Source organism: Telopea speciosissima, chromosome 10 (assembly GCF_018873765.1).
Source record: "Telopea speciosissima isolate NSW1024214 ecotype Mountain lineage chromosome 10, Tspe_v1, whole genome shotgun sequence".
Classification (NCBI taxonomy): domain Eukaryota; kingdom Viridiplantae; phylum Streptophyta; class Magnoliopsida; order Proteales; family Proteaceae; genus Telopea; species Telopea speciosissima.
Genome location: NC_057925.1, coordinates 9,339,703 through 9,353,970, shown reverse-complemented (window position 1 = coordinate 9,353,970; position 14,268 = coordinate 9,339,703). Strand labels below are relative to the sequence as shown.

Below are 14,268 nucleotides of genomic sequence, written 5' to 3'. Positions count from 1 at the left end.
GGAGAGTACTAGCAGTGAACAGAATGCTAATGTCATTCCCTTTCTATCTCCCTTGCCTACCTCCACTTCCCCATTCCTATTTGATATTGGAAAGTACAAAGAAGTGGATGTTGTTGATGATGCTGATGCTGATGGTGTTGTTGATATTGATGCTAGTAGCGGTGGTGATGCTAGTAGTGGTGGTGATGCTAGCAGAAAAAAAGAATACAAAGGAATAAGATTCAAAGAAAATTGTGTATTCACAAGAGGTAAATGCTTGTTGAAGGGAAAAGGGAAGCAACCATGGTATAAGCAACCTTGCCGAAACCCCTCTTTGGATCCACATCCTCAGTCTCATCCTCCTCAGTCAGGTAATTCCTCTCCTTCTGAATTAGATCTTCCCATTGCTATGAGAAAGGGGAAGAGAGCTTGTACTAACTCCATAGCCCTGTTTGTTTCCTATGACTCCATTTCTCCTACAGGTATTGCTTTTTCCACTGCCCTTGAGTCTTCTTCTATTCCCAAAAATGTCACAGAGGCCTCATCCGATCCAAAATGGATGCAAGCCATGACTGAGGAAATGGTGGCTCTAGAGAAGAACAATACTTGGACACTAGTTGATCTTCCCAGGGGGAGAACTCCAGTTGGATGCAGATGGATTTATACAGTCAAGTATAGATCCGATGGTACAGTGGAGAGGTACAAAGCTAGGCTGGTTGCAAAAGAGTATATTCAGGTGTATGGCATTGACTACCAAGAGACTTTTGCCCCCGTAGCCAAGCATAACTCAATCAAGGTTCTTCTTTCGGTGGCAGCCAATAAAGATTGGCCAATGTACCAATTAGATGTGAAGAATGCATTTCTTCATGGAGATTTAGCAGAGGAAGTGTACATGCAGCCTCCACCTGGTTTTAAGTGTCTCTCAGCTGAAGGGAAAGTGTGTCTCTTGAAGAAGGCTCTCTATGGCCTCAAGCAGTCTCTTAAGGCCTGGTTTGAGAGATTTAGACAAGCCATCCTGAAGAATGGGTATTATGAGAGTCAAGCTGACCACACCTTGTTTATCAGAAGAGGTAATGGTACAGTTACAGCTCTCATTGTCTATGTTGATGACATTGTGGTGACTGGGAATGATGTTGCTGAGATAAACAGATTGAAGTCTTATCTAGCTAGACAGTTTGAGATCTAAGACCTTGGACTCTTGAAATACTTTTTAGGTATTGAAGTATCTAGATCAAGGAAAGGGATCAACATTTGCCAAAGGAAATTTGTCTTGGATCTTCTGAAAGAGACAAGGATGATGGGGTGCAAACCAGCCACTTCCCCCATTGATCCGAATCATTAACTTGGTGATGAATGTGGTTCTTCTCTTATAGATGCAAGCAAATACCAAAGGTTAATTGGGAAACTAATCTATCTCTCCTTGACTCGACCAGACATCTCTTATGCAGTTGGAGTGGTGAGTCAGCTCATGCATGCTCCCAGAAGTGGACATCTGGATGCAGTGTATCGCATCATTAGATACTTGAAATCCTGTCCAGGAAAAGGTCTTCTATTTGCCAAGCATGACCATTTGCAGATTGAAGGCTACACAGATGCTGATTGGGCTGGTTCAGTTTCTAACAGGAGATCTACTTCTGGGTATTGTACCTTTGTGGGTGGTAATCTAGTTACCTGGAGGAGCAAGAAACAACCAGTTGTAGCTAGATCCAGTGCAGAGACCGAGTTTAGGGCCATGGCCCATAGAGTATGTGAGCTTACATGGCTGAAAAGGCTTCTTCAAGACTTGAGCTTTGAAACTGAAGGGCCAATGAGACTTTATTGTGATCATGGTACAAAATTTCGCGAAATATCCCCGAAATTTCGGTAAATTTCAGTAATTTCGACACTACCGAGACGAGATGGGCTTCCAAAATGAAAAAAGTTCAAATTTTGGTATATTTCGGTATATCTCGGTATATTTCGTTGAAATACTGTGTATTAAGCAGTATATTTCGGTAAATTTCGATATATTTTGGTAAATTTCGTAGAAATACTTTGTGTAAGTATTGAACTATTGACTATTATGAAGTTTATGAGTTATGACTTATGCACTTATGACTTTATGAGTTTAAACTTTAAAGTTTAAACTAAAGGCTACATTTGACTTTATTTTTGTTTCATTAGTTTGTTTAAATTTCTTATTATGTCTTTTAATACTTAAACAATATGTATTTAACTATTTTATACAACAGGGTCCGACCGTATACAGTCAATCAAGGGTGCAAACCCAAAACACCACTTTGAGTTCATTTTTTTTGCAATATGAAGGTTTAAATGTGTTTATTTAGCTTAAATAAGGGTGTCCATGAAGTATCAGGCCTAGATATGGCCAAATACCCACCGAGATGGATTCCCGAAATATTGCAGAAAAAATGCAATATTTCGGCGAAATTTCGCCAAATTTTGGATATTTCGGATATCTCGGTAGGCCCGAGATACCGATATATCACGAGATATAGTACTATGATTGTGACAACAAAGCTGCCATAAGCATTGCCCATAATCCGGTTCAACATGATCGAACCAAGCATATTGAGATTGATCGTCACTTCATCAAAGAGAAGCTGGATTCTGGGTGCATTTGCACTCTCTTTGTGAAGACAAGTGATCAAGTAGCAGATATCTTCACCAAGGGTCTCACTCCTAGTCTATTTAGTACCCTATTGTGCAAGCTGGGAATGTATGACATTTATTCTCCAGCTTGAGGGGGAGTGTTAGAGTTGTTAGAATATCTTGTATAGGGGTAGTTCTGTCATTATCATGTTATAAGACATGACCAAGTTGTATTTTTCTTGTTCTTATTTTATTTTCCTTTACCTCCCTAGGGAGGCCTGTGTAATTTGGAAGAGATTATTAATGAAGTAATATGTGTGTTGAGAATAACTAAACACACAATCGATTCTCCCATCCTCTTCTCTTCTTCTTCTCTTCTCTTCCCTCCTTCTTCTTCTCCTTGCTGTAAATCTCATCTCTCTTACTAGATTCGATCCATCTTTAAGTTCCAACTGATCCCGATAAATCAGGTCACATTCCTAAAAGGACTCTGCTGATTTGCTTACCAAAGATAAGACTCGCCATATCAGGGACTCGAGAGAGAGATATAGAGTATTACAGATGAATATCTAAGAAGATGGGACAAGGTAAAACAGGGTATACTTGGGAATTGATCTGGACCTAGCAGATTCTAGTTTATTTCTGCGAAGGGAATTACTTCTCCATACCAATGCCTATACAGATCTTCGTTGTATATGTCCATTCCACCTCAAAGGACTTGCTCTCAATTTATCATGTATAAGAGCTACTCTTAAATTACTACTAACTATTTCATTTCATAATTTATCTTTTCTGCTTTACCACTGATTATCTCAACATCCTCAGCTCAAAAGGAGACATCAACAAAAAATTTCGGACCAGAACTGGCAGAACTAATCTAACCATAGAATAGAATATCTTCAACATTTTGGGGTTATCCTCAAATAAACTTGTGACAATAACAGAACCTGAGCAGTACCTGGTCATAAGAAAGAAAAAACATAAGAGAGGAGAGAAGGTAATTTGAGTAATGAGCAGCATACTCAACCATGGGTGGGGGATTGTGTTTATATTAAATAAAAGAAACAAATTACAATAGGACCATCGGGTCCACAACTAATGACTAGACTTAAAGATTCAAGACTTGACATAGGTGTACTATACACTTAAATTAGAAAGACATTACAATAATACCCCTAAGAGAACCGACACTTTTAACACTCCCCCTCAAGTTGGAGCATAAATATCCCCATCCCTTGCCGCTGATAGCACTGGATCGGAGTTCAGTTCGTATGATCCTGTGTATGATGGTTTCACTGGTGTTCAGCATACATCTTCTTCATTCCCCAGTGCTCATGAGCATGATGCCCACACATTGCACTCACAGACTGGATCGTCCTTTGTGGACAAACTCTTCTCCTACTCAGCCCACCAGCCATACATACCGGCAACACCATCAAGTCACAGTGGCTCAGTGGTTATTCTCTAGGACAGGTACCTCCAGTATGTAGATGAGGCCATTTACAGGGCAGCTGTGGAGGACTTCGAGCATTTCATCTGGCACACTACGACGTGGCCTGCATTTGTCATATAGTTTGGGGAAAATTGGCATCAGCACCATCGGTCCATGAGTGGGCTCGATGCTCCACATAACTCTTTTTGGTATTATCCATTAGGATGACCTGAGGGGGTCTATAGTATTGTATTATTGGGATTTGGTACATGGGAGTTGGCACAATATGACAGTATTATTAATCAATATTAAGTTTCTTCATTCATGGTACATAATTTATTTGTTTACTTGTTTTTTCTGTCTTCTAGTACTAAAACAATGTGCAGAATAAACATATTTAATGCAATCTGAAAATCCGGATTAAGGATCTCAGATGCAAGCAGGCCCAATAATCAAATCTGTGATCAGATCTGAGATAAAAGAAACAACTGTATTGTTAAGGGAAGAAAATTAGATTGATGGAAGGGGAGGGAAGACAGACGAGATCGATCTTCTTGGGAGTAAGAAGAGAGAAGAAGAGAATAGAAGAAAAGAGAAGAAATCAGGTTTGGGATACCAATCCCGTATGCACTGCTAAACAGCACCAAAACTCCTAGAAAAAACTCATTCTTTACTCAAATCATCTCTAATTGATTGGGGATGTATTATGTATATATAGACCTTCTAAAATTCCTAATTTGACTCATAAAAGGACTCCTAATCACTCTACTACACTCAATAAAGTAAATAAACTCAAAACAGAATCCTATCTACCTATTAAGTATCCTAATCTAACTCAAACACTCAATTTAACTACTAATCCCGTGCACTGACATTATCCCCACTTTATGGGCTTATATATTAGGTCCATTACATCAATAAACCCAAAAATAAGAAGCCTAAGGTCAATAGAACCCAACCATGGGCCAAATAAAGTCTACTGAGGCCCAATTGACCCAATTGGACAATCTTAACTGCATCAATATTACACAAGCTATACAAGGCATATACTGCCAACCAAGGGTGCAAATCCAAACCACCACTTTGTGTAACTTTTCTTTCAGTATGAAGTTTACATATGCTTATATAGGCTAAAATAAGGTTTCCCTGAAGTATCGGAAGCCTAAACATACTGGCAAAAGATGCACTTTGGTATATTTCAGTCAATTCGAACTGATTGAAATGAGACCGAAATACGAGTTTTTGAACCTTGCTTCAATATGCTTAGTCCTCTCATGAAATAATGGATTACTAGCAATGTAAATAGATGTCTGGTTATCACAGAACATGTTCATCCGCTTGCTGATCAGAAAACCAAGCTTCTGACCAAAGGATCTAAGTCACATCAACTCAATTGCGGTGTAAGCCATTGCTCTATACTCAGTTTCAACACTAGAATGGGTTATTGTACATTTTTTTTTTATTCCTCCATGTTACAAGATTACCCCCGACAAAAGTACAATAGCCTGTAGTTGACCTCTGATCACCGTCAGCACCAAAATAACCAATAACATTGGTGTATCCATTATGGAGATAAAACAGAACTTTCCCTGGAACAACCCAAAATCTTAATAATTGAGTAGCAAAAATCAATCAGAATTTTCTTCTCCGGTTTTATTAACGACTGGGGGGATTAAGCATATAATGCTAATAGCAACATCATTATCTTCTTCGTCATTTGTTTTTACATATGACCTAATAGTAAGCATAATGAACTTGATCTTCACCTAAAAAGATTTATGAGGAAAATATAGGTCATTGCATTTATCCATTCATTTACATGTGGTTAAATTTATGATGTAGCTCATGATATCTTAGTCTTCGATCACAAATACTTTTTTGCATGGGCACCTAAACCATGTTCTTTTAAGCATGTCAAGGTCAAACTCTTCATATTGATGCAGGAGCATCTCAAGCTTGAACGGTTGTTGAGCTATTATTTTGGTATATTTCCGTCACCTACCTTTGACTCAGTTTTTTTAGGGTAAAAGCTTCATCCGATTGGCATGAGCCAGGTACAGTTTGGAAGCTTATTCAGTTTGCCTTCCAACAAGACCAAGATCTTGTAAATTGGAGTTGTTTCGGGAAAGTTGTAGCCATGTTATTGAAGGGATAAAATGGAATCCTATTCTTAGAAACAAATCAATTAGAAGTTCTAGTTTAGTTTCTATTTTCTTTATTTGGGGAGCACTCAAAGGAGTTACTAAATTTAGATATGGATAACAAAATTGAAAAGTAGTTTAGAGAATTAGAAGTAGTCTTAAATTTAGATTTAGTAAGATAGAGAGTCTAGAAAGTTTTTATTTTTTCTAGGCATTGTAGCCTATGTAAAGGCATGGATACTGTCCAAGCTAAGTAGTCGAGTGGTGCTGCTGCCTGCATTTCAGGTCAGTGTGACTGCTATTTGCTTCTTCTATTTGCTGTCTCTCTGTCTCTGTCATCCCTTCTCTTCCCTTTTTCTTCTTCTTTTTTCATCAAGGATACTGGTCATGGTTGCTATTTGCAGTCACTTAACAGCACCTGATTTCTTATTCTTCCTCTAATTAATTCTCTCTTGAAACCCAATTCAGCCCTACCCCTATTCCCCACCACTCATTCTTTCCAATTCAACCTTTAAAATCCAAACCTAGGCTATGCTGCATCATTTTGGTATCAGAGACAAACCAATCCCTCAAAAAAGATCCCTATTGACGAGGAACAAAATGAGACTCCTTACTGCAGCTAAGTCTAATGACTTTGTGCTTCCTCATCAAATCTTCAAAAAAAATAAAACAATATTACAGTAGGATCCAATTAAGAATTCAATGTTCCTTGCTGAACTGACCAAAGATAATAAGAACCCAGAGAAAGGTAGAGAGGATAGAAACCCATAAAAAGTGTACCTTCAAAAGAGGAAATCTTAGAGATATTATGTCAAGCATCATCCTTGTCTCCTCTGTATCCGGTGCAAATGCCAGATATTCACCCTTAGCCAACAATAATTCGAGAATCCGTTGGAAATTAGGAGAAACATCAGATTTACCCACTTCCACAAACATCCCTTTCCGAATGTACCTGGACCACCCAAAATTCAAACCATAGCACCATCACTTAAAACAACCATGAAAGAAGATAGATGCAGTCGTTTAGGAAAGTAGGCAGCAAAACAAATTTCCTACTCTAAGAAACAAATTAGAAAGCAAGAGCAAAAGCAAATGACATACGGTTGTGCCGGGTGAATTTGCGTATCAACTCTTGTTCTAATACCGATCAGCATCAGCATGACTAGAGTAGGAAGTAAAATCTGCGAAGCAAACACCAAATTTTTAAAATTTCTCTCTTCTGCAACAAAGTGCATCATAAATACCGCCAATTCTTCGACTCAAAATAATCAACGCCGAAAGTTAACAGTGATCACAATCATTTTCCTCAAATTAAACAAGAATGGACACAGAAATGAGCATTTCCACCAAAAAAAATAGAGAAAACATCCCGTAAGATCAGGAATTCAGAATAAACTTGAAGTTCAAAGTTCAGCTTTTTTGTACTAACCTCACAACAAGTAACAAAAGGGTGACGAATCTTCAGAAGCCAATTCTTCCGAAGCATAGCCTTCAGCTGTCGCCGAAAAGTTCCCATCTTCTTCTTCCCTTAAACCCTAAGAACAGAGAGAAGCGAGTGAGAGTTTTGGTCTCAGAGTTTCATAGCTTTCTAACGACGACTGAAGGAGGTGGTGGCGATTTGATGAATGGGGGTTAGGGAAGGAAACCAATTGGTGAAGTCAATTTGACATTTGTTTGTTGGAAAACAAATTAAATGGAAACGTCTCAATCCTGCCATCGAAAAATTAAAAAGAAAGTCTCAGGATTCATATAATGATATAATCATGAAAATGAAGGGTAAAAATATTATCCCACAAAAAAAAAAGAAAATGAAGGATAAGAAATATTATTTATTTCATTTGGGCCCACCAAAAGTACCCAACCTCTGACGGCGGAGTAACCAACCACTCGCAAAAACCAAAAGTCAGTTTCTCGTTACTGTCTGATTTAGTTGGCCATTCGTAGAGCTAATTTCTTCATTTTCTTGTAGTGTAATGCGTTTGATTAGAAAGAAATGTATGGAAAAAATATGGGTTTTCTTCTCCTTTATTATGCCTAGTGAAGTATAACGTTTCACTACTTACCGTATGATCGTGATAAACCCAAAATCATACCGGCCAATCGGAAGCTGCCATGTGTCCCAACCCAAGAAGATGGGTGGACTCAGGACCAGTGGAGAACTGGATAGGCACAAACCACGGATGGACTCGACGAAGACCAGGCACAAGTGCGGACACCCTCGGGCGCGACCTCCTACTGGCACGGACCCCCTTGGGCACCACCTCCCCTGAGCGCGGACTCCCTTGGGCGCGAACCTCCCTTGGGCACGGACTCCCTTGGGCGTGGCCTCCCTTGGGTGCGGACTCCCTAGGGCGCGGACCTCTATGGGTGCGAACTACCTATAGTCATGGACCTCGGATAGGCATGGACCCAAACGCGGGTACAGATCAGACCGCGGACATAGACCCTGATCTAAGACCAAGCCACTACCACTGTCGTCATCAACAAGACATGTCTCATCACAAAGAACTCTAGGCCACCGCCTACCAGTCACGTAGTCTGGACGGACTCATACACCGAGAACCTCATCTACCACGTAGATAGGTCTATCCATCAAGGATACCAAGTCTACTAGGACACTACGTCTCACGGGAAGACAACTATGAAGTCTATCAGGACACTACGTCTCACGGGAAGACAACTATCAAGTCTATCATGACACTACGTCTCACAGGAAGACAACTATCAAGTCTATCAGGACACTACGTCTCACGAGAGGACAACTATCAAGTATATCAAGACACTACGTCTCACAGGAAGACAACTATCAAGTCTATCAGGACACTACGTCTCAAAGGAAGACAACCAATCAAGGATGAACCCTGCTACTCAAGGACTCTATCAACTACGAAGACTACTCACCATCAACCAGGACTCTCCACACCACCATGCTCTACTATAAAAGGAAAGGTACTCAACCCTATCAAGGGACATCTTAACTAATCTTGAATACTATTATTCATCTGTTTGCTCAGGAGATCTGACTTTGGCATCGGAGAGTCCTAGGCCGGAACCACACCGGTTCTTCTTTGTCATCCCTGGTCTTTTTGCAGGTTACGGCACTCGAAGGACCGCCTGACGATTTCTTGACGCAATAGATTGGCGCCGTCTGTGGGAACGATGCTAGCCATCATACCTACTAGCTCAGTTTCACACTCATCCAATGGCACCACGGGGTAAGAAGACTGCTCCCTCCACCAACAATGTCCCAAGGAATGGATCACCTCCTCCAGAGAGCTCTCGTTGCAGAGCCAATGACCATGACCATGTCTCTATGGAGAGAGAGGTCCCCGACAATGATCAAGTTGCGATCGTCGAGCCCAACAACGAAGTAGTGGTGGAGGTAGTACCTGACCCCAATGCACCAGCAACTATGGGTCAGATCAATGACCTACAATGACAGATCCTCAATGATCAATGACTCTTTCGAGACTACCTGAGGCAGCGTGCGATGTCCCATCGCCATAGGACATCGCCAGCACCAAGGACAGAGCCTATGCTTCTACAGGAGCCAAAACCTAGGAGATCATCCCCTAGGGGTGAAAGGTCAGAGAGACTTGCGAGGCGAGCAACCCCCACTCCCCAATAGGGGGAGCCTTCTCAGCATCCCCGAAGGACGAGGGACCTCCCAGTACGGTCAGATCGTGGAAGGACACCAACACCCAGAATGAGGGTACCTAGCCCAGAAAGATCCATCAGGAGGTCCGTGTTCCAAGGTCGACTAGGAGGAAGTCACACACCAAGGCGGAGCCAGACCGACCGAGAAGAAAGCCCCTCACGATCACACCAGGGTTCATCGTGACGTGACCATTCACCATCCCGCCAATACTCAAGGCGGGAGGGGACTTTGAGGAGAGGACATGAACGAGGTCACAGTGAACGTCTTGCCAGGCGTGAGGCACAGACACGGGATGAAGAGCTTGACAAGAGACTTCGGGATCTGGATGAGAAGCTGGAAGGGTTGAAAAAATAGACCAAGGGCGAGACGCACTCAATACCCGGGCAACACCCATTCTCGATAGAGATCATGTCAACCACACTCCCCTCCAGGTTCAGGTTACCCACCTTCGAACTCTACAATGGTACCACGGACCCTAAGGACCACATCAACTATTTCAATGGTATGATGACACTATATGGTGGATCGGACGTGGTCTCCTGCAGAGCATTCCCTGCATCCCTCAAGGGTGTAGCTATTTCCTGGTTCTCCAGACTACAACCGAGGTCGATAGGTTCGTTCGTAGAATTGTGTGAGCAATTCATTACCCGCTTCTAGAGCAGCATTAAGTAGAAGAAGACCACGGTCAATCTACTGAACGTGGTACGGAACCCTAGGGAGTCCCTCAGGGAGTATGTCAGTAGGTTCACCAAGAAATCCTTAGAGGTTCGAGACTTGGACGATCAGACCCAACATGCAGCCTTGGCAGGAGGCATTAGAGACCTGGACCTGATCAAGGACCTGGCACGTCATGAAACCAGGACTATGAAGGAGCTCCTGGAGCGATGCAATGAGTTCGCTAATATGGCCAAAGTATTGCAGGCTAGGAAGAAGGTGATCGAGGCCAAGCCACAAGACAACAAGAGGTTAGCACCAGATGACCGTAAAGAGAGTAAGAGGTCGAGGATTGAACGTCGACAGGAGAAGGGTGACCGCCCATCTGGAAGGACTGACCGTCGTCCAGAGAGGAGTGAAAGAGCAAGCAGTCCAGAGTTCACGCCGTTGAACACCACTAGGTCTTAGATCCCTATGCAGATTCAAGACCGTGACCTACTCCATTGGCCATGACCTATGCTAGCAGGACCTGAGAAACGTAACCCCAACAAGTACTGTCTCTTCCACAAGGAGAGTGGACATGATACAGAAAACTGCTATCAACTGAAGAGCGAGATAGAATAACTTGTAAGAGCAGGGAGCTTGAACAAGTACGTGAAGAGGAGACGTGATGGCTGTTCGGGTCAAGGAGATAAAGGCCGCGACCGAGAAAGAGAAGAACCCAGAAGGGAAGAAAGAAGGACAGATTGAGAGAGAGACCGCCCAGAGGAGCGGAGAGATGCAGTCGAGCCTAGTGACACCAAGGGAGCCCCCATCCTCACCATACTTGGAGGACCGGAGTAAGAGTCTACCACGAAGGCCAAAGCCCATGCCAGGTTCGTGGGAGTGGCAGAGAAGCCCAGCAAGGTACCAAAGTCCGAGACAGTGATCTCCTTCTCAGATGAAGACTTAGAAGGACTAAGCTTCCCACAAGAGGAAGCCCTGGTGGTGCAGGTGGAGGTAGCCAACTGATCTGTACATAGGGTGTTGATAGACACAGGAGCATCAGTAGATGTACTCTCCTTGGAAGCCTACCGACAGTTCGGGTTCGGAGATGATTAACTCAAGCCAGAGCCAACCTACCTCCACGGATTCTCGGACGCCACCGCCTCCATCAGGGGTACCATAGAGCTACCCGTCACCTTCGGAGTACATCCTCACCAAGTGACTATCATGGTGAACTTCATGGTCGTCAAGTCCGTGGTGTCATTCAATGGCCTCCTAGGGCAACCATTCCTGATAGCCCTTAGAGGAGTCGTGTCTCCACTCCACCTGAAGATGAAGTTCCCCACTGACAATGGAGTGGGTGAAGTCCGAGGAGATCAGAAGAAGGCCAGAGAATGTTATGTCACCTTTGTCAAGAAAAAACAATGGTAACACACGGGAATGACACTGTGCATAGAGAACCTAGTCAGTAACCAGAGAGATGAACTGACAGAGAAGAGAGGAAGGTCAGTGGAGAACCTTATCCCATAGCCACTCAGCAAAGATGACCCCTCCAAGGTCATATAGGTTGGCTCATTGCTGAGCGACGAACAGAAGGAAGAGCTGGGACACCTCCTCAAAAGCAACACGGATGTCTTTCGCATGGTCGATTGTCGACATGCCTAGTATACCCAGATCCATAGCAGAGCACCGGCTATATGTAGACCCAACCAGGAAGCCCATCCAACAGAAGCGGCAAAATTTTACCCTCGACCGATAGGCAACTATCAAGGAAGAGGTTGACAAGTTGAGCCGAGCAGGGTTCATCAGAGAAGAGAAGTTCCCTACCTAGCTCGTAAACGTGGTCATGGTACCCAAGCCTAATGAGAAGTGGAGAATGTGCGTTGACTACACCAACTTGAACAAGGTATGCCTAAAGGATGAATACCTACTCCCCAGGATCGACTTGTTAATCGATGCAACTGTCAGCCATGAGATGCTAAATTTTATAGATGCCTACTCTGGTTACAATCAGATCCTCATACATGAGGATGATGAGTCTTACACTGTGTTCCAGACGGACAAGGAGAACTACTGCTACAGCGTCATGCCGTTTGGGCTAAAGAACGCAAGAGCCACCTACCAGAGGATGGTCAACAAGATATTCGAGGAGCAGATCAGGCGCAACATGGAAGTATACGTAGATGACATGCTCATGAAAAGTGTCCAAGCTCACCAACACCTGACCGACCTAGAGGAGGCATTCATGGTACTAAGAAGGAACCAGATGAGGTTAAACTCCACAAAGTACGCTTTCGGTGTAACGTCAGGGAAATTCTTAGGGTTCATGGTCTCAGTACGAGGAATAAAAGCCAACCCATCCAAGATCAAGGCCATTCAAGAGATGGCACCCCCTCGGATGGTCAGAGAAGTGCAAAGGCTGAATGGAAGGGTCGTAGCCCTTTCAAGGTTCGTGTCACGATCAAGAGACAAGTGCCTACCATTCTTCAAGACGTTGAAGAACCTCCAAAGTCCAAAGGACTTTGCATGGATAGAAGAGTGTCAGAAGGCCTTCGAAGAACTGAATGAGTACCTGGAGAGCCCACCACTGCTTGGGCGACCAAAGCCCAATAAAGAGCTACAGGTCTACCTAGCTGCCACCCCAGTTGCCGTAAGCGCCGTACTGTTGAAGGAAGAGGGTAAGGTCCAGAGACCCATCTACTATGTCAGCCATGTTCTGATCGATGCAGAGACTAGGTACATAAGGATTGAGAAGATGGCCTATGCACTGGTGATCGCAGCTAGGAAGCTAAGACCATATTTTCAGGCCCACACTATCATAGTACTCACCGACCTATCACTAAAGAAGGTACTCCACAAGCCAGACGTCTCCGGACGACTGATAGCCTGGGAGATAGAGTTGAGTGAGCATGACATCATATTCCAACCACAGAAAGCCATCAAAGGCCAAGCTTTGGCGGACTTCGTCGTCGAATGCACCCTATTTGAGGTCGAACTAGAAGCAAAAGAACCAGAGGAGCATGATCGAGGATCGTGGGAGATGTTCGTGGATGGCTCGAGCAATGCAGCAGGAAGTGGGGCTGGCTTCATACTCACCAGCCCCGAGGGATTTCAAATCCAGTATGCTCTCCGATTCACCTTCCAAGCATCCAATAATGAAGCAGAGTATGAAGCACTACTAGCTGGACTCCGGGTAGCCAAGGCCATCCAAGTAACACACTTATCCATCCGGAGTAACTCCCAGCTTGTAGTGAACCAGGTGAATGGAGAGTATGAGGCAAAGAATGAGCAAATAGTATCATACCTAGCATGCGCCCGAGCGTTAATCGAGGGGTTCATGAAGTTTGAGATGGTTTGAGTCCCCAGGATCGAGAATGCCCCTGCAGATGCCCTATTAAGGCTAGCCAATGACGAGCTCCAAAACTTGGCTAATGCAGTCTACATTGAGATCTTACCTGAGCCAATGTATCAGGAGTAATAGGTCAATGAGATTGAGGAAGGGCCTAGCTGGATGGACCCTATACTCAACTACCTACAGAACGACGTCTTACCAGAAGACAAGGTCGAGGCAAGGAAGATAAGGATGAAAGCTGCAAAGTATACCGTATTGGATGGAGTACTATACAAGAGGGGGGGTTACAACACCACTACTCCGGTGCCTATGACTCAAGGGAGTCGAGAACGCCCTGACAGAGGTCCATGAGGGGATTTACGGAAGCCACATGGGGGGACGAGCCCTAGCCTTCAAAGTCCTCCGCCAGGGGCTCTACTGGCTACGAATGCAAGAGGAAGTAATACAGTATGCCAAAAAATGCGAGCAATATCAG

At 43.6% G+C, this 14,268-nt stretch overlaps 1 protein-coding gene across 1 annotated transcript in view; it reads right to left on the bottom strand.

Moving 5' to 3' along the window:
* Nucleotides 1-7,737, bottom strand: part of LOC122643183 (ABC transporter A family member 1) — a 148,414-nt gene extending 140,677 nt beyond the window's left edge. Inside the window, exons 1-3 of the mRNA XM_043836833.1 lie at nt 7,574-7,737; nt 7,246-7,325; nt 6,925-7,096 (exon numbers count right to left, since the gene is read on the bottom strand). Coding sequence (XP_043692768.1) covers nt 6,925-7,096; nt 7,246-7,325; nt 7,574-7,660 — 339 coding nt within the window. The 5' untranslated portion in view covers nt 7,661-7,737. The remainder of the gene's footprint in view (nt 1-6,924; nt 7,097-7,245; nt 7,326-7,573) is intronic.
* Nucleotides 7,738-14,268: the final 6,531 nt, after the last annotated feature.